The following is a 20,060-nucleotide window of genomic DNA, read 5'->3' on the forward strand; positions in this document are numbered from 1 at the left end:
CACAATAGCAGTTATTGATGTTGATAGTTATAATGGTGTAAGTTTTAATAATTTATTCAATACTGAAGATAACGTACACAAGACTGGAACTAAGAGGGCATTAACAGATGTGTCATCAACTAAATATGCCAAGAGAAATCATAAGCACTTTCAACAATGCATGAAAACATAAAATGCAAGATAAAAGAATAAAATTAAATATAGTATTTGCAAAGACTGTTAGTACATGTTGCAAAGCATTTTTAGTTTACTCAATTTCCTTTGGTAATTACTTTCCATTACAGTTAAGCCTAGTTGCTATATTGTTCTTACATACTATAAATAAAACTTCTGCTTAAATTGATACTTTCTTTTTTTAGTTAATTTATTGGTTTTGAATTCTTTACTAATTTAAGCTTCAGATAAATGGAATGTTCTTGATTTTTCTAAGTACAAATTATTGTGTTGATACATAGTTCTTGCAAAGTAGGTTACAGGTTCTATTTAATATGAATGACTGCTAATATATATAAACTTTTCTGCATAGTACTAGGATATAATAGTAGCAGGCATAATTTAAAACAACATTCTACTAGGTAGGTAACAAAAAAGGAGTGGTATAATCAGATTCAAACTATGCATTCTGCACACACTTATTAAGCTACATAAGTATAAGCTAACGAAGAAGTAACAATATATATTAAGGATTTTAACAAAAAAAAAATTTTCATTTTGGACCAAATTCTCTTCACCTTACATATGCCAGTATTCACTTGTGTGAGTAAAATCAGCAGAATCTGACCCCACAACTACAACTAGTGGATTAGAAGGTGGGATTTAGCCATTGAACTGACTAGGGGGTATACTGCCCCATAAGGCGCTCAGGGAAGAATTGTGCCTTCCTCCTGAGGTACAATCCCTTCCCAAACTGCCCAACTTGTGCTCCACTGGTGGTCATACAGGAAGCTGATGCGGGGTCAAAGAGCTTGGGAAACTGTGCATGGAGTAAAGTGTGTGGAAGGAATACTCCTTGCACAATTGTTACAGGTCCCTGCATGCCCTGAACAAGGGCAGAGGGCTCCAGGACACTCCATCACATGCCAAAGAGACAGAGGCAGCAACCTCTACTCACAAGGTTACAGTGGAGTTACTCACATGAGGAAGGCCTGCTCCCATGAGTAATAGTTGTCAAACTGGGTCCAAATTATGTGAAAAATCTATTTTCATAGTTGTTTTAATCTCACATTTGCTCAAAATTTAAATTGTGTTAATCTGGAAGATTTAGCAAATTTATGTAAACTTCATGCATGCATTTTGCAGTCCTTATTCATGTCAAACTCCTACAGATTTCATTTGGATTATTCCCAGAGTTAGGTCACAGGACTGAGTGGTGTAAAAAACCTATTCCTTTGGTACCAATTATGATATCTCTATAATTCCACTTCCTTATGTTAAAAATAGTCATAGAACGTAAAGACAATATATCTAGTTACAAATAAAAATAAAATGCTGATTTCTTTAAAACGAAGTATATTTCAAAGGCACAGATTCTCTGAAATGTATATCTTGGAATTATTATACCAGTTATGTATAATCTGATAACACATGTCTTATATGCAGTACCTGTTAACCAGATTTTTATCAATTTCTACATCTGGCGTTACAGCATTCTCTGGAAGAACAATAGAAGGTGCACTGCATGTTGTCCCCTCAATAGTAGCATCCTGAATGGTTTGTGACAAATGAAAATGTAGTTAAACAAAAATTTAAAACACTGAAAAATGATGCTGTATATGGAATATAAAATGTATTTCTCTGTCAATTTACCTGGAGAAAAGATGAACATGGTTCAACAATATAAGAGTTAAATCTCCTTCAAACACAACAGATAATGAAACCAATCCTTAACGCCAACTATTCAGGAGAAATGATGACTAACCATTGACATGCAATTTCTTCACATAGGGCCTGATGTTAGCAGTCCTTGCACAAAGTAAAAATCAGTAAAAGGTTGGTTTTTACAAGGACTTTCAGGATCAGTCCCACAGAGGTGCTGAGGCACATTTTGAGTAATTTGTGTATTCCCCTTGAAGTTAATGAGAATGGCATGTAAGAAAAGGGGAAGAATGGATCCTTTACAATGGTGGGTTAAATTCGATGCAAAACTCCAATTAGCAGCAACAACGGTTTGTTTCAGCATACAGAAACTATTATTTTCATGTTGTTTATTGCTTGCTTTCTATTTCCCTATCTCACATCAACATGAATTAGCAGTTCTTGTTGTAACCAAATGTAGTGGGACTTATTATCAGATTTTACAACAATCAGATATTTTAATAAAATACAATATGTCATTTTTAAAAGTTTACATGACAGACTGTGTCAGTTTGCAGTGTCGTTGTAGTGGTATTGGTTCCAGGATATTAGAAAGAGAAGGTGGATCCTGGAAACAAGCTTTTGAGCTTCATAGAGCTCTTCTTCAGGTCTGGGAAAGGTACACATGGATCTTGAAAGCTATGTTGTGGGGGTCATCATAGCAGTGGAGATATGTTTTGCATTTGTTATGGAGAGATCTGATGTTGCTTTGAATTGCTACTTCCAGGTCTGTGGGGAGCTTGTTCCAATAAAGAGCTTGGCAAGGTTGGGGGTTGTTTGAAGGCCAGAAAAGGGGGTTCAGGAAAAATTTCTTTCAGGATGCTGTCTCCATAGAATCTGAGTTATAACTGTTTAATGATAACCCATATGAGTTCCAGCGCAGGGTGATAAGGATGTGTGGGAGGCGGGTAGTTTCTATATTGAAGCAGGTTCTCTTGGAGTATTTGGGCGGCCCATTCCATGATGTGATCTACTTCTCTGGTGGAGTGGCTTTGTTTTATAAAGGTGGTTTCAAATGTGTTAAGGTGTGTATTCCGGACTTTCTCCTCAGAGCGTATTCTGTGGTATCTGAATGCCAGGCTGTAGGTAGATTTCTTGATATGTTTGGGGTAGTTACTGGATGTGTGAAGGTAAGGGTGCTGATCCATGGGTTTCTTGTATATAGTTGTCTGTAGGATTCCATTGTTGAAGCTGATTGTGCCCAGGAAGTTGATGCTGGTGTGAGAGTGTTCTAAAGAGAGTCTGATGGATGGGTAGCTATTGTTGAAGGCCAAGCTCATTATCAGAAGCAAGCTTCCCACAGGCCAGGACGCACTAACTCAAAGTGGCCCTGCCATAACAAGAGATGTAAAACCTGCAACCATATCTCCACTGCTACGGTGATCAAAACCTCCCACAACAGATCCCTGGATCCTATACATGCCTTTCGCTACATGTGGTGTACCTCCTCCAGTGCACTCTATGCCCCAGTAACAGCTATGGGTGAAACCAATCACTATGCTCTCGAATTAACTCACGTAGAAAAATGATAAGAGACAAAATGCCATTTTCCCCGTGTGTGAACACTTTTCACAAAGTGATCCCTTTATATCTGATCTCTCAGTTCTCATTCTCATTGGACCCCTGCACAATATCTCCTTCAAAAGACAAGCTTTGGAGCTTAAATTCATAATTTTGCTAGACACTGAAAATCATGGTCTAAATAAAGAAACTGGATTTAAGGATTATTATGATAATCTGTAACCACTAACCCTAACTGCAGAGCTGTTTACACACCACTTCACCTTGAATGGTCTTTTAGAATGTGTTAACTAACCACATGCTAAACAATCTGTTTCACCTTGTATTTAGCTGAGTACCCTTCCCAGCCTGGAAGAACAGCTCTCTGTAGCTGAAAAACTTTTCTCTTTCATCAACAGAAATTGGCCTAATAAAAGACGTTACCTCACTCACCTTGTCTCTCTAGTAGGTGTCAGCGTTGAAGGTCAATTTTTTAAAGGTTTGTACAATGTGACAGATGTGCACTCACTGCATGTGTATAGTAATCACAACATCCTGCATTTGGGTGTTTAAACTAGCCTTTATTCATCAAATCAGGCAATTATACAGCCCCCATTTCTAAATGTACTCTGGACTGCACCTACAAAAGTGGGTGTACAATGAATCACTTGCAGAAAACAGGTGAGCACTCATTTTTATGAGGCTGCAAAATGAGATGCTCGTTGGTGGCTGCATGAAAATTTTGCCCTAGGGGAAAAAATTCCTTCTTTCAAATCAGTACAGAAATATTTCTCAGACAGATTTCTTACTAAAATATTTCATAAGGAACTGCCAATAAATAGAGGTGGTGGCTGCAGTTTTGAAGAAAGTTAGTTAAGGTTATCCATAACTAACAAATGGGAAATCTGTTGATGTTGTGTATGGATTTTGGATGAAAATGAGAAATATATTATAAAGCTTTCTTCTCCACAAAAAAACAAAATTCCTCCACATTCTAGTTAATTCTGTAAAAAAACAGATTAGGATAGCAATTTGGTTTTTTTTTTGTTCTTTGTTTTTTTTTTAAAACATGAACCTACTAAATTAGTACAGTTAATTTTTTGTTTGATTAAAAAATTGCATGGGTCTTATAAATCAATACCAGAACTGAATCCAGCTGTCCCAACTTGCTGCTTCATTCCCTTTATCAGTTCTTTAATATGTACATAATGACAGCAGTTTCTATGGAATATCTTTTTAAACAAATGAAACAGCACAGTATCTGTCTGCACTGGACATATGTATCTGCTGGATAACATGTACCTGTTATGTGAATTAACAATGGTCATAAGTAAGCTTGAAGGCTGATATACTATGATGATATATGAAGAAAATTCACAAGTCTCTGGGTGCAATATAATTTCCATCTGTTGTCTGCAGATTAAAGAAGACAATATTGCACTGGTTTGCACTGTGAAGTTTTCTGCATAGTCCGAAAGGCCAGATACATCATTTTTAGAAATGATACCTTAGATGCTAGAACTAGAGGTGTCAACCCCCCCAGTTTACTTAATATCCTATTCCAGCCCCATAATAGATTCAGATCCCACAGAACGCTTTCATTTTCATACAAATGGATTTTTTTTTTAGAAAATGGGTTTTGATTCTGATGTCCAGTGGTTATATTTTAAGGACCCAATTTCCAAAGAAGTTGAACATGTGACTGCACAACTAATATACATGCAAGTTGCATAACTGAACTTGCAAATAGCCATAGAAAACAATGGCAGAAATAATAATGGTCTTAGCAGTGCCCTTCATAAGTTTTTTTTTTTTACAATTAGCAATGCAGAATATAGCATTGCTTGTATTAAAGAAGGACTACATTCTGTCACCTTTAAGTCATGTTGAATAGTGCCTTCACAAGTGTTTTTATTGATTTCAACACTTTGTTCCACAAGTCTCTTTCAATTGACTTCAATAGGGGTAATTCCAGTTCTCCCCATCCCACCAAAATGAGTAAATGTGTCATCATCTTTATTATATAAAAGTCATATTTACACTCAATCATAGGGAAAAACTCCCATTGTTATCTGTTGAAGATCTACAGTGAATCAACGTAATGCATGATCCTAACACTGTAGGTTTGGTCCAAGGTCAATAATTAAAAATCTAATTGAGTCATCCTGGTACTATAATTTTGACACTTCTCTCTAGAAAAATATGGTAAGAACTGTTAGAGGAACCTATACCCACAACTTTTAGCAACTGTAAATTTCTATTGTCTCTGCCCATGACCTATGCTGGAGAGCTGGGAGTAATGCCAAAAGCTGAGAAGTGGATACTGGAGTTTACTGGAGGCCATTTCCTGTGTATGATCTACTGATGATGATATTACTAGAAAAAGTGCAAAGAATACATTTGGAATTAAGACTTGTGGATTTCCAATACATAGTCAAAAAGATTATGCCCTTGACCCATATTTAAATAACTGTCAAATACATTATGTTGTCAGCCAAACATCATCTATATACTGTTAGATGGTTATGTATTTCTGAAGTTCTTTTTTCCTGATAGAGGACAATTGAAAGACTTATTCTGTTCAATATTAAGGAGGAAGATTGCTTCAAATTAGCAAAAATTGTATCATTTAAAAAAAATACAAATCAGTTACATATGGAGAAGAATGATACTAGAAGACATATTCAGTGTAAACATATGCACATACAAGTAGAGCCAAATAAAGATGGAGGATAAGCATAGTAACTGAGAGCATAGGGATGAGCATGAAAAACCACATGAAGTCTAATTACAATTCTTTTAGACAACCCACTTAACATCTGACTCAGTTTCTCTATCTGGGAAATTCAGGTACTACTTTCCTCCCTAATTGGGAAGTTACAAAGATTAATTCATGTTTGTAAAATGCTTTGAAGATAAAAAGTCATTATGTAAATGATAAGTAGTGTTATATTCTATGCAAATATAAAGAGAAAAAAGGAAGAGGAGGTTACTCACCTTGTGCAGTAACTGACGTTCTTCGAGATGAGTGTCCCTGTGGGTGCTCCACTCTAGGTGTCGGTGCGCCCCTGTGCCTTTGATCGGAGATTTTTGCAGCAGTACTCGTAGCGGCCACGCATGCTCAGAGCCTGGCCCCCGCTCTGAGTATACCTCTAGTGAGCATGCACAGGCGGTTCCCTCAGTTCCTTCTCTACAATGGAGGTTACCCGAACTCCGAAGTAGAGGGGAGGAGGGTGGGTAGTGGACCATCCACAGGGACACTCATCTTGAAGAACGTCAGTTACTGCACAAGGTGAGTAACTTCCTCTTCTTCGAGAGAGATGTTCCTGTGGGTGCTCCACTCTAGGTGACTTCGAAGCAGTGTATCTCAAGGAGGCAGGGACTTTGGATCTGGCAGGAATGCAGTAGATAATACTGCCCTGCCTAATCAAGTGTCAGAGAGAGGGCCTTGAGTAAGGGCATAGTGTTTAACGAATGTGTGCTGGGAGGACCAAGTGGCTGCCCTACAAATGTCAGACAAGGGTACTTTACGTAAGAAGGCTACAGAGGTAGATACAGATCCAGTGGAATGTGTTCTGATCAATGCTGGAGGTGTAATGTTCTTTATCTGATAGGAAAGTCGTATGCAATCAGAGATCCAGTTCGAAAGTCTCTGGGTAGAGATAGCCACGCCTTTGGAACGCTCTGCGATGGAGACAAAGAGTCTAGGAGAGTTTCTGAAGAGTTTGGTTTTGTCCAAATAAAAGGATAAGGCCCTGCGCACATCAAGTGTGTGCACTGTGGCTTCGAAGGAGTTTGCATGTGGTTTCGGAAAGAAAGTTGGTAGGTGTATTGGTTCATTGATGTGAAATGAAGCATGAACTTTTGGAAGGAATTTTGGGCGTAGAGTAACTTTGTCCTTGAAGAAGAGCGTATATGGTGGATCTACCATAAGGGCTGCTATCTCGCCTGCCAGTCTGGCGGAGGTAATGGCCACCAAAAAGGCTGTTTTCATCGAGATGTGTAAAAGGGAGCAGGTGGCTAAGGGCTCAAAGGGTTGATGAGTTAAACAGGACAATACTAGGTGAAGATCCCATGGAGGGGTAGGTGGTTTAATGTCTGGATATAGGGTTTGGAGTCCCTTCAGGAAATGCTTGGTGATGGGATGAGCAAAGACCGAGGTATTGTCGACTGTACCATGGAAGGTTGTGATGGCAGCTAAGTGGACTCTAATGGAGCTGAATGAAAGGCCGGATTGTTTAATGTCCAATAGATAATCGAGTATGCAAGGAAGAGGTGCAGAGGTAGGAGACAGTTGTTTGGTTGAGCACCATTTTGTGAATCTTTTCCACTTTCGGAGATAGGTGGTACGGGTGGATTGTGTTCTGCTGTGTAGAGGATCTCTGAACTTGGTCAGAACAGTCTAGTTCTCCGTTGGAACATCATACTTGGGCAGATGAAGATTGGGTGATGTGGTGCTGTGATAAGTTCGGAATGAGAGGCAGGAGTCGATGGTTGAATTGACATTCTTGAAGGAACAAACCACGTTTCTCGGCCAGGTGCGATCAAGATCACCTGGCAGATCCTCTATCTTGTGAGGCTCCTGTTGAGCATTGTATTGGGGAAAAGCTAAGCAAGTGCTAGGGCCATGAGATCATGTTTCAAGGATTGTTGCCCGTCCACCCTGCGCAGAAAATGAGATTTTGGTTTTTCCGAGGTTCGAAGATCTATTTTGGTGACCAAGTTCATGTGAATGATTCTATCTCCAGTCGGCTCGAAAGTAAACGTGTGCTCTACTATCGGCATGTGTTCATCACGCCTGGGAGATAAGTAGCTGATATGCGGATGTGGTTCGCAAGGCACCAATTCCAGAGTTTTATGGCCTCTGAGCAAAGAGAGTGGGAACAAGCCCCTCCTTGTCTGTTTAAGTAGAACATGCAGGCAATGTTGTCTGTCATTATGCGTACATGCTGATTCTTGATTAGTGGAAGGAAGCAGTGGCAAGCATTCCGTATAGCTCGAAGTTCTAGAACGTTTATGTGCAGGGAGGTCTCGGAATGAGACCATAGCCTATGGACTGTTTGGTGAGAGATGTGGGCCCCCCAGCCTGTGAGAGATGCATCGGTTGCCATCATCACAGTTGGAGGAATCTGGAGGAAGGGGACTCCAGAGCAGAGGTTGTCGGGGACTGTCCACCATATGAAAGAGTCTTTGACCCGGTAAGGTATGGTTAATTGTTTCTTTAGTGGGTGCACGTTTGGTTTGTAAACCATGGCCAGCCAAGCTTGGAAGCACCTCATGTGGAGACATGCGTTCTGGACCATGAAAGTGCATGAGGACATGTGCCCTAGTAGTTGGAGGCAGTCTCGGGAGGTGACCCAAGGGCTGCTGCGAAGCCTTGTAGCCAGCAGTTTTATGGTATTGAATCGGTCTGGTGGGAGAGATGCCCATTCGGTTATGGAGTTGAGGCTCGCTCCTATAAGCTCCAGGTGCTGGGTAGGACTTAATGTGGATTTGTTTTCGTTTATTTGCAGGCCCAGGGATTAGAAACACTCGATGGTGATTTGTGTGAAGCGGAGGGCCTCGTCGAATGTGGAGGCCTTCAGGAGGCAATTGTCTAGGTAAGGGAATATTATGACTCCTTTTTTCCTGAGATAGGCCGTGACTACCGCTAGGAGCTTGGAGAAAACTCAAGGGGCAGTGGAAAGGCAAAATGGTAGACCTCTGTACTGGTAATGTGTTGAGCCGACGGTAAAACGAAGAAAACGCCTGTGGGCCGGGTGGATAGTGACGTGAAAGTAGGAGTCTTGTAGGTCGAGGGCTGAAAACCAATCACCCTGCTCCAGGGCTGGAATTATTGTGGTGAGAGTAACCATCTTCAACTTTTGCTTTTTGACAAATTTGTTGAGCCTCCTGAGGTCAAGGATAGGTCGCCATCCTCCAGTTTTCTTTTCTGTTAAGAAATAAGGGGAGTAGAATCCTTTCCCCTTGTGGCATTCGGGCACGAGTTCGATAGCACCCAGGTGAAGGAGATGTTCTTGCTGGAGGTGTGGCTCATGAAAGGTGTCCCTGAAGAGGGACGGGGAGGGGGTGTGGGTGGGAGGTAAGGAGAGGAAGGGGATAGAATACCCCGTTGTGATGACCTCTAGAACCCACTCGTTGGTGGTAATATTCTGCCATTGGTGTAAAAATGGCTGTAGGCGGTCCAAAGATAGTTGTAGGCAGTGCATACGCTGAAGTTGGGACGATGTTTACGAGACCCTCGACCAAAGGTTCAAATCTGCTTATTAGTTGGAGGAAGTTGGGGCCCCGGAAGAATTGGGGCGACGCCGCTGGTATCTGGATCTCTGGCGTTGTGTTGTTGTTGTTGATCCTGAGATCTTGGAAATGCTGAGTATATGAGGGGTAGCGTGGACGGTGGTAAGGTTGATATCTGTACTGTCGCCTTCTGTTTGTAGGGGTTTGGATGCCTAAGGACCGAAGAGTTGCCCTTGAGTCCTTCATTGAGTGGAGCACCTCATTAGTGGTGGAAGCAAAGAGTTTGTCACCATCAAAAAGGGAGATCCTCTATGGTGCTCTGAACCTCGTCACGAGGAAAGAGGAAGAGGAAAGCCATGAACCTCGGCGCATGACCACCGCCGTAGCGGTGGATCTTGCTGCGTATTGGCTGAATCCAGAGCTGCTTGAAGAGCCAGCCGTGCGTGATATGATTTGGCCCTCGGAAACTAAAGCTGTAAACTGTTGTTTCTTGTAGTCTGGGATGTGTTCAATAAAGTCCATGAACTTGTTATAGTTTCTATGGTCGTACTTTGCCAGAATTGCGGTATAATTGGCAATTCGAATTGTAAAGTTGAAGAGGCATACACCTTGCGACCCAGCAGGTCTAGGCGTTTGCCTTCCTTGTTGGCTGGGGTATGGCGGAAATACTGTTGTTTGTTCCTTTGATTGGCTGCGTCCACTACCAGTGAGTTTTTGGCGCAGGATGTGAGAAAAGGAATTCAGAGCCCTTAGAGGGAATGAAGTATTTACGGTCCGCTTGTTTGCAGGTAGGCTGGCTTGTGGCTGGAGCCTGCCAGATGGATTTAGCAGGTTCCAGAAGGGCTGCATTAATTGGTAATGCCAGTCTGGATGACGAAGAGGGTTGCAGGATGTCCGTTAACTCATGTTGTTGGTCAGGGTACTTCCTCTAGATTGATTCTAAGCTCACTGGCAACCCTTTTAAAGAGATCCTGGAATTTCGAAAAATCGTCTGAGGGCGGGGAGGGGAGGGAAGTAAAGCTTCTTCAGGCATTGCTTCAGTTGGTACTTCAGTTAATACTGGGTCAGGAGCTGGAGTTAATTGATCCTGAGGATGGGAGGGTGCCGCCAAGTGAGTCATATGATTTGGACGTTCGCGTCTCGTCTGATTGAATAGCGGGTGTGCTGCCGAGGGAAGATGCCCATGGGGCCCAATACTGCCATGGTGTGTGGAAAAGGCATAGGTGGTGCCATCCAGGGTTAACACACCAGGAGGCAGGGTCTCGAGGGTGGTCTGAGACAATTTCCTGTGTCCGCGGGTGACAGGACTCTGAGGATGGAATTCTGATTGTATTGAAACATCACCCTGTAGTTCAGACTCCTCCTCACTGGAGGAAGGCTGTGTTCGACCCTGAATCATTCGTTAGGGAGAAGCAGTCTCTAAGAAAGGGCGATTGCAGCGTAGGTGACACTAGGAGGTCACTTGACTGGGTAAACGGCAGAGCTGAGGCAGCTGAAGGCAAAGACTGATAGAATTGCTGTCAGGGAACCCGGGCTGACACCGGAGTTCTTAATCTTGGCTCCGTGCCAAGTAGCGTTGTTAATGCCGGTGCCGTAGTCAGTGCCGCGCTATTAATAGCAGGCTGCGGTGCCTCGGGGGGGCCTGAGTTGTCGCTGCCGCATTCATCGCGGTGCCGATAGGTGCCATAATCGAGGCAGGCAACTGAAAGCCTGTCGCCTCGGCACCGGAACCTCGTGCTGCCGCCGAAAGCACAGGCGGGTTTAGCGCGGTGCTGGAGGAGCCCGGCTCGTCGAAAGTGCTCAGGCGGGGGAGCACCGGTAAGGAGACTGTGGATCTGACTGGAGAAGGTTTGTGTCTAAGGGTTTCTTTTGACTTTGAGTGAAGGTGTTCTTGTTTAGCTGCTTTCTTCTGCTTTTTTGAAGTGGGAGAGCTGTGTCCGTGAGCGGAGGCAGAGTCCGCGCCAGGATCTGAGGAAGACCCTAGAGATTTCTGAAGTAAAATAAGTTTGAGTTTTATCTCTCTATCCTTTCTTGCTCTGGAGCTCAGTTTAGTATTTAGCTCAGTTAGTATTTCTGGCTGGAGTTAAAGTTGCTCACAGGTGAATGGCACTTTTTTCCCTACATTCTGAAGGAACAAATCTACCAGAGCAATATGATAACTTGCTGTATCTCCACTTTTCAGCAGAAACGATTAGGAGATTAATTCGGGGAACTTCTACCAAGAAGACAACGACAAGGATTAAGCAGAGAAAGCATTTGCCATAAATTACCACTTTAATGAGTCTCAATTTAAAGAGTTAAGAACCAGGACAATTCTAATGAAATACTTTATGAACTAATTAAAATAAGATTTCTATAGTATAGTTACAATACAATACAGCTATATAATATGTAAGTATTTGAGGGCCAAATTTCCCCTCAATTGCACCCCAATAACTCAAAGCCTGACCCAAAGGAGACTTACTATTGACTTCAATGAGCAATGGATTCAGCAGAATTTGGCTCTCAATATGGCAGAGAGTCACATGTGCTTTTCCATTCTGTAAATTCAAACTGGCTCTGAGTGAAATGTTGTATTTGTTCCAACTGTGCTCAAGGAAGTAATCTTAATTTATAACAAAGACACATGACTAATCAGAAGATAGGTTTAAATCTGTAAAATTTAGGGTTAAAATATTACAACTACTTCATCAGTGTCTACTCAAAATACATAGATTAATGAAAGTCCTCCTGACAAAACTGATTTGTGTATTTAGAAGATGTGGTATTCAGTTTCACGGAGCTGAAAATCCACACTCCAAAATTAGGAGTACTGTCAAAATAAAACAAAAAAGTTTCTGACATTCAGGCTACAAAATGACTACTTCTTCATTTGAAACAATTAAAAATAATTTTCAAAAGACTATTTTGATACCTTTCATTCAATCATTTCTCCATTTGAGGTTATCTTAAAAATGCAATATAGTAAACAAAGTCATTACAAACGTATTTACCCAGTGAGGAAGTGTACAACTAACATGGAATAAAATATACTCTGATCTCAAAAATTCTCAAGTTGTTTTCCATTAAGCACACCACTTATCAATTTTTTATAAATAAATTTTCCTCAAGGGTCACATTTTGTTCTTGTTGAATACATTTATTCATCTAATAAATTCAAATGAATCAACAATAGCTTCAAAATGGTATAAAACTAAAATACGTGGCACTATTGCAAGTGAACCTATAAAACCCTCCCTCCCAAATGACATATGATCAAAATCAAGATGACAAATGTAAATTGACAAAATAAATTTTGGCTAAGGCTTCCATTTTAAGTTCAAAGTAATTACTTAAAAACAGGCACCAAATTTTTGACCTGCCGGTAAACAGGAGTTTTTACTCAAAAAAAAAAAAAAGTAGTTTACACAGCTCCTCATCTCCATGACCATAACTCTCATTTAGATGTCACATTCAGGATATTCCATGTTAGTGATCATAGGGGAGTGAGAATTAAGAAAAATAAAAACATGCTCCGAAAATTATGTGAAGGTTTAAACTTAAAGAAATATATTGCCTGAATATTTGGAAAAATAAATGCCAAAACCTAGAAACCCTAATTATTGTAATATGAGACTATAAAGGCAATGCTGATGTTGCTTTGAAACTATTATGATCAGATATAGAACCCTGTTTATTTACATTTGTGAAAGAGATATCTTCCTGCCCTATTTACTGAATGAATAGCACATGCCTATAACAATCAGGTTTCAGGTCTAATTCTACTTACGTGGAAGTCAATGACAATTGTGACCATTGACTTCAGTGTGAGCAGGATCAGGCCTCCTAAACATGCACACCTTAGTGATCTTTATAAAGCTGATATAAACAAAAGGTTAAACCTTTTGGACTATGTCAGGATTGCAACTGAGATTTTTAAAAACAGGTGACTAAAATTAGGTGACTAAATCCATATTTAGGAACTGAAATAAGAGGCTTCAATTATTTTTCAAAAACAATTGAATTCATGATTAGGTCAGATTAAAGTAACCTAATCTAGGTCATCATATATATTCTTGAGTATAATTCAGACAGCACACCCTTTAAGGTGCTGCAAAGCTCATGCCCTACCCTGTGCAATACATGGTTGCATGTATGGGAAGGAGTCACAGAGCCCTTTGTCACAGAGCCAAATACTATTAATCAAGAGCAGTCTTTGTACTCAAATGAGCAACTGTGGCTGGACCCTGTTGGGTCTTATCAAAATACTCAGGGCCCAGCTGACTGCCATATTCGGAAGTGGGAAGGAATTTTCCCCTGGGTCAGATTGGTAGAGACCCTATGGGTATTTTGCCTTCTTCTGCAGCATGAGGCACAGGTCACTTTCAGGTTGAAACTATTGTAAATGGTGGATTCTCTGTAACTTTAAATCATGAAGTCTTTAAATCGTGATTGAGGATATTACATAACCTCTGGCTGAGTTACTGTCTATTACAGGAGAGGGTGAGTGAGGTTCTGTGGTCTATAATGTGCAGGCGGTCAGTCTAGATGATCATGATGGTCCCTTCTGACCTTAAAATCTATGAGTCTTTGAATGATTGAAGTGGGAAGCTCCTCATGCCCCATCCCTTATGCACTTGCACAAGGAATGGCTACAATTCAGCCATTAGACAATAATACTCAGTATTCTAATGCATTTTAACAGTACAAACAAAATGGCATCTCAAACAAAACTGCCTCAAAAAGGATTTATGTGCTGTGACTAATTTGAAGCATGATATGAATTCTCTTCTCCTTCCTTTAAGCTAGAAAACTCACCCACTATTTAAAATTAAATAAAAATAAACCTGAGTAACTCAAACACGATGTACTATGAGAGATAAAGAACAACAGTAAATTCCCAGATCAAACTTAGCAAAATAATCTTTCTAACCAGCCTCAAACTAAGAAACTGTACAGTACGTTAACTGCCCTTTTCCCATGTTCTCTGATTCACCGCTCTCTTTATGATGTGCCCCACCTATCCTCTTTCTTGGGAAGTTTTAACAGAAACAATAATATTAGCAGATTACTTCTGAAATAAAATGAACTTCATCCTGTGTGTGTTCTAGAGATCTTGTCTCACACTATACTTAAACATTTGTTTTCAAGTTCAAAGGACGTTTCATTTTCATTGTTTCAGTAATTTTACATTGCTTATCCATGTACAATCCAAATCTAGGCAAGAAGAATAGAACTTATTTAAAATGCAGTTTGAGAACTGTAAAAATATTTGTATATTTACATGTCAGAAAGGAAACGTCATTTATAACTGTGATAAAATATGTATAAATGCATATTTGCTAAAATGACACCAATTTGTTTCTAGCTCCAAGTTCAACATAAGAATGACCACAGTGGCCACAAACCAATGGCCCATCTAGCCCAGTATCCCATCTTCTGGCAGTGGCCAGTGCCAGATCTTCAAACAGATAAACAGAACAGAGCAATTATCCAGTGATCAAACCCCTACTGTTCAGTCCTGCATCTTGCAATGAGAGAGGTAGAGACATCCAGTGCTAAATCAAGGGACTGGTCCTGCTTTGAGCAGGGGGTTGAACTAGATGACCTCCTGAGGTCCCTTCCAACCCTGATATAAGACGGTTACTCACCTTTGTAACTGTTGTTCTTCGAGATGTGTTGCTCATATTCATTCCAGTTCCAACGCTTAGTGCCTGGTCTACCCCCATCAGTTGTTCACGCCTTCGTCTGGTGGATAGTAATTTCCTTCTCTCGCTTTCCAGCTAATCCACACCTAGCAAGATCTCCGGCAAGAGCGTCTCCCCCGCGGCACTCTCGCTCTCTCTCCTTCTCTCTCCTCTTCCCTCTCCAGTTTGGCGTTTGGGCGTCCTTGTTGCGGATGGCACGTAATATAATGCCCTGCCGACATCTGGCCCTCACCACTTCCTTCAGTCCTTCTTCCGGCTGAGCTGGTCCGACAGTGGGAAGAGGGCGTGTTGTGGAGTGAAAGTCCAATAGCAAACACCACTCGAAGAAAAACGATTACAACGATGTGAAAGTAAACCTCTTTTTATCTTCGAAAGCTTGCTCATTTGCACATTGCCTAAGTAGAGTGAATCCTCAGCCCTTCCTAGGCGTGGGGTCGGATTGGGACTGTGTTGATACGAGAGATCGCCAAGCCAAGCCGCATCACTCCACGTGACTGCAGGCCCAAGCTAATGGGCAGAAGAAAGAGTTCCACTGACGACCGTGGCTGCACGACATATTCTTGTAAGGCACAGCGGGCGAGTGAAATCAATCGGAGGCGCTTCGCTTCTTCGTGGAAGGAGCGTAACTCCCTGAGAGGTTGAGCCAAGGCATCGCATGTTTTTGATGCAGCCCCGTCACACAGGATGATATGTTTGGCCCATGAGACAAGTATACCATTGTGTCATCCTGTACTAGGCGCACTTGGCCAGGTCAACGAATTAGGGGAGGATTCTACGGAAGGTCGGGTCGTGTACAATTGTAAAACGCCCGACCCCCGTACGAACATCGACGATATGCGGACCGAAACTCTTGCTTCTGCAAGGAACGCATGAATGTTTTGTGTATAAACAACTTGAAGGAAAATGTCTGTTGTAGGTGATGTGGGCCGAGACCAATATGGCGACAAAAGGCCGGAGATTTGCAATCTGGAGTTTGCTACCTTCCGTGCTTTATGGTAACTCGTAGTATGGTGCGTTCCGGCCACCCTCAGAGTGCTAGGACCACTCTGCGAAACTCTGCGCATTGGCCTCGACACCCTGGATGGCAGCACAGGGAACGCACTCTGCCATCTCGTCGTAAATTAGACCATTTTATACAACGATGAGGAGAGAGTGGCCAAGGGTTCGATAATACTTCAAGGGTGCCAATTAGTCAGAGGTTTGATACCCTGATTGAGGCCGCTCCAGCGAAGGGGGCGGGGAATACGGCCTGGATACAGGCGCCCAGGCCCGTGAGGAGACCTTCGTAGCATACCCGTAGCTGCATGAGGACGTCGAGCGGTGCCAGGAAGATGCCTTAATTCCCTCCCCGAAGTGGAAGGAGAAAATGGCGCTCGGTGACGCGGAGATGAGAGCGCAGAAGTCCCTTGTTGTTTAAGGTAGGTTTCCAATTAATGTTAGTGTCTGACATGTATAAACCCATCCCACTATGTAGCCCCTTGATGGGACCTTCGAGCTCTCCCACTATGTATTTAGGTGGGAAACAGCCTCTCTTTCGTGGATAAGTCGTACACCAAGCAGAAGATCCTCTTCCATATTTTCGCAACGCACAAAAAAGAGTAGCAGTCTTGGGTGGCCCTTTGTTGTCACTAGCATTTCTACTGTCCTGACCAGTGATCCACTGTGCGTGCAACTAGTGGCGGTTGTAAACGTCCGCAGCATACATAGCAAGAGCTTCATGTGCCACTGCCATATGAGCCACGCAAGTTCAGTGTGCGCACAAGCGGGCCCTGGAATGGTCTCCGGCTGGGTGGAGAAGCATGCCGTGTGTCCATAATGCTGTTAGTAGAATACTTGCAAATGTTCGGATGGCCTGGACGCGTGAAGGACCGAGATCTCGGGCTGATGAGCCACAGGTGCAACAGCGTGCCATCACATTTATACTTACCAGTGTTGGTCGAGCCACGCTGGCGCGATGGATTCTGTGTCGGAAGAACCCTGTGCTGATCTCCTGGCGTTGCTTCTCCGAGACCTTGTGCACCAGGGAAACCGCTCTCTCGTTAAATCGGGAAATGCATAGGAGAGAGTGTCTCGGGGGTATGCCTCCATTTTGGCATCGACCAAAGGTGGAGGAACTGCGTCACAGGTTGAGCTAACGATGTAGGCCTGAGGTCCTCCTCCTGAGACCAGCGGAAAGGGTACAGTAACTGGGGTGCAGTTCCGAGTATGGAGGTTCCTTGCCTCGTGATCGCTGCAACTCCGAGCGATGTCGAGTTCGGGGAATCTCTCACTCGGCTGGTGACAAAGACTTACGGTGTTATGTTGCCGGAACGAATGCGACCACTCGTGGGCTTAGAAAGACCTGAGCTGAGCCGGTCTGCCAACACTTCTGGACTCCTGAAGAGAAAGAGAGCGTCTCCCAGATCGTTTTCGCACGATACAGAGCCCTTACACCAAAAGCTTCTCCACATGCGGCCATTTCAGCTCTCCTGACAATTGCGTCGGGAGAGGAGCAAGCAGCTTGCACCCGCCACTGTCTTGTTGTGAGGTTAGTGAATTCAGTACTGATGGTGCTTGTCCCGTGAGCACTAATGTGCAGAACCTGGTCCCTCAAGCAGTGCCTGAGGGAAAGAAACAGCCTGAGCCCTGCTCGAGGCGGACGGCCTCAGCTCCTGAATTGTTTATGTTGCGCGACAAGCTCGAATGCCTGGGGAGGACCGAGGCTCCTTTGATGTTCATCCACGAAACCCTCCATGTTGACGGCTCCCAGCCCTAGAGAGATGCAGCATACGTGGTGTTAAAGGAACTGATTGGCCCTTGTACCCAAACACCGGGGGCTGTCTGTGTTGAAACATTGCCCTTGGTATTCCCCTCGTACCCCCAAGCCAGTTTGTGCGGTGGAGATTTCCCACCATCGAGGAAGTGAACATACTATAGTGAACGTCTATATCTTGTGAGGTTTGTCGGACACTGATTGTCCATTGCTGTTCTCCTCCGTCGGCACTAAAGACGTAACCGTAAGCCTAAATCAACTCAATCTGCAGTGGGCGCAGGCGGTGTTTGGCCTCACTTGGTTACCAAAGTACACGCTCCGCCAGGTGCTGGAGTCCTGATTATTTGAGGTCTGAGAAAGACTTCTTGGCCATTATAAGGGATGGATTGGCGTGTGGGAAGCTTGGCTAGCCTTCGAGGTCTGTCGGTTGTTAGTGAGTAGTGTGACCTGGAATACTGGGTTCGGTGGGGTTGGACAGCGAGGCTCGTTCATAGCACCAATAGAGTCCAAGACAGGCCCCGTGATGAATTCTATTCCTCTGGTAAGGGTTACATGGATAAAACGTGGGATGTACGCTTTTGCCTCTGAAAATTTATTCTAGGAGCGCCCCAGTGTTAGCGATTTCGAACAGGTACCGCTAGGAGAGGATTGTCTATTGCGCGGGAGCCCGACGCTGATCGCTTCTTGGATGGCCGAGGCTAACATTGTAATTTGGACAGCCCATTGGCCGAACAGCAGGTGCGTCCAGGTAAGGGAAGAGTCACAATATTACGCGGCTGCCCGCCATCGGCGAGCGGGGCAGGCACAGCGGCCCACATACTGCTCAGCCTACATTCTGTACGATTATGTTATCTCGCCAGTTTTGGACGGGGCACCCCTCTGAGACAGGCCAAATGGAAATAGGATCCCCTCTCTCGTCTGTAGATTTGAAATCCTGCTTTTGGGTCCGGGACCGGGCACGCAGGGAAAGCGAGAAGCTGTCTGTGAGGCGGATAGGGTTGTAGATTTCGCCCATCCCACAATGAAAGTTTATGCCCGCGTCGTTCAATGTCGGAGATAAGAATTGAGCAGCAGTATACCCAGTCTTCCCTGGATCCCACGAAGGGATTGTATGGGTGCCTTCTTATGATGGATCCCAAGGGATACTCACTGCGGAATCTGGGTAACTTGCCTTACGAAGGCGTTGAATGTCCTGCACGGAGAGGTCTTTTTTTAGTGGATGTGGCGAACGGTTTTACTCCTGCTATCAAGAGCCGCCCTCTGGGGTGGGCTTTAAAGAAGTACGTTTCAAAATGGCGGGCAAATTGGTAAACCGCGTTCGCTCAATAGAGTTCCAGGTCTTGTTTGGCCGGCACTCTATCTTTATTCGCTCTGCCGAGTTCCCGCTAGAAGCTTCGAGGACCGCCCTGCAGACGGGTGGATGCTCAGTCCGAGCCGGCTTAGCGTTCCACTGAAGGAGGGAGAGCGGTGGTAGAGGGTGGAGTGGGAGGGTGGGGCGAAATAAACTGGGATGGTAAACCAAACTCACACCGTGCCGCACGACCATTGGTCTGAGGTTATCACGGGTCCACGCCGGGCAGCGAAGGGGAAAGGCGGTTGGAAAAAAGAAGAGAGTTCCGGGAAGGGACTGGTTGCTCATGCTCTCTATGGCCGCACCTATCAACAGTTTTGCTTCGGTCCCGCCGGTGGTTTGCTCTGAGGGTGGGCCGGGTACGTGGGTAGTATTTTAGCCCTTCCCCTCTGGGAACCGGATGGCGTCGTTCGGTTCACCCGTTCCCGCGCGTCATGTTGAAGTCTTGCATGTTTGCCCGGATGGGCGTGTTGGGCGGGATAAGGGCGGTCCAGAGTGTTCTGCCTCGTCAAGGCCTCTCGCTGAGGTCTGGGGTGTGCATGCTTATTGCCCTTATGGGGGACCCTGCGCATTATTATTGGGTGCGGGTGATATCTTAATAAGGCTTTGCAGCCTTGGGTCCGATCTTCTCTGAGACGAGGGCCCTGCCCTTCACAAGGGGCAGGTCTGGTATGTGTTC

The 20,060-nt window shown here is 43.7% G+C and overlaps 1 protein-coding gene across 7 annotated transcripts in view; it reads right to left on the minus strand.

Moving 5' to 3' along the window:
* Positions 1–20,060, minus strand: part of IRAG1 (inositol 1,4,5-triphosphate receptor associated 1) — a 154,673-nt gene that overhangs the window by 67,534 nt on the left and 67,079 nt on the right. For all 7 annotated transcript variants that reach the window (XM_032762356.2, XM_032762355.2, XM_032762358.2 and 4 more), the window contains one exon: positions 1,603–1,703. In XM_032762356.2, coding sequence (XP_032618247.1) covers positions 1,603–1,703 — 101 coding nt within the window. The remainder of the gene's footprint in view (positions 1–1,602; positions 1,704–20,060) is intronic.

Source organism: Chelonoidis abingdonii, chromosome 4 (genome assembly GCF_003597395.2).
Source record: "Chelonoidis abingdonii isolate Lonesome George chromosome 4, CheloAbing_2.0, whole genome shotgun sequence".
In the NCBI taxonomy this organism is placed as follows: Eukaryota; Metazoa; Chordata; order Testudines; family Testudinidae; genus Chelonoidis; species Chelonoidis abingdonii.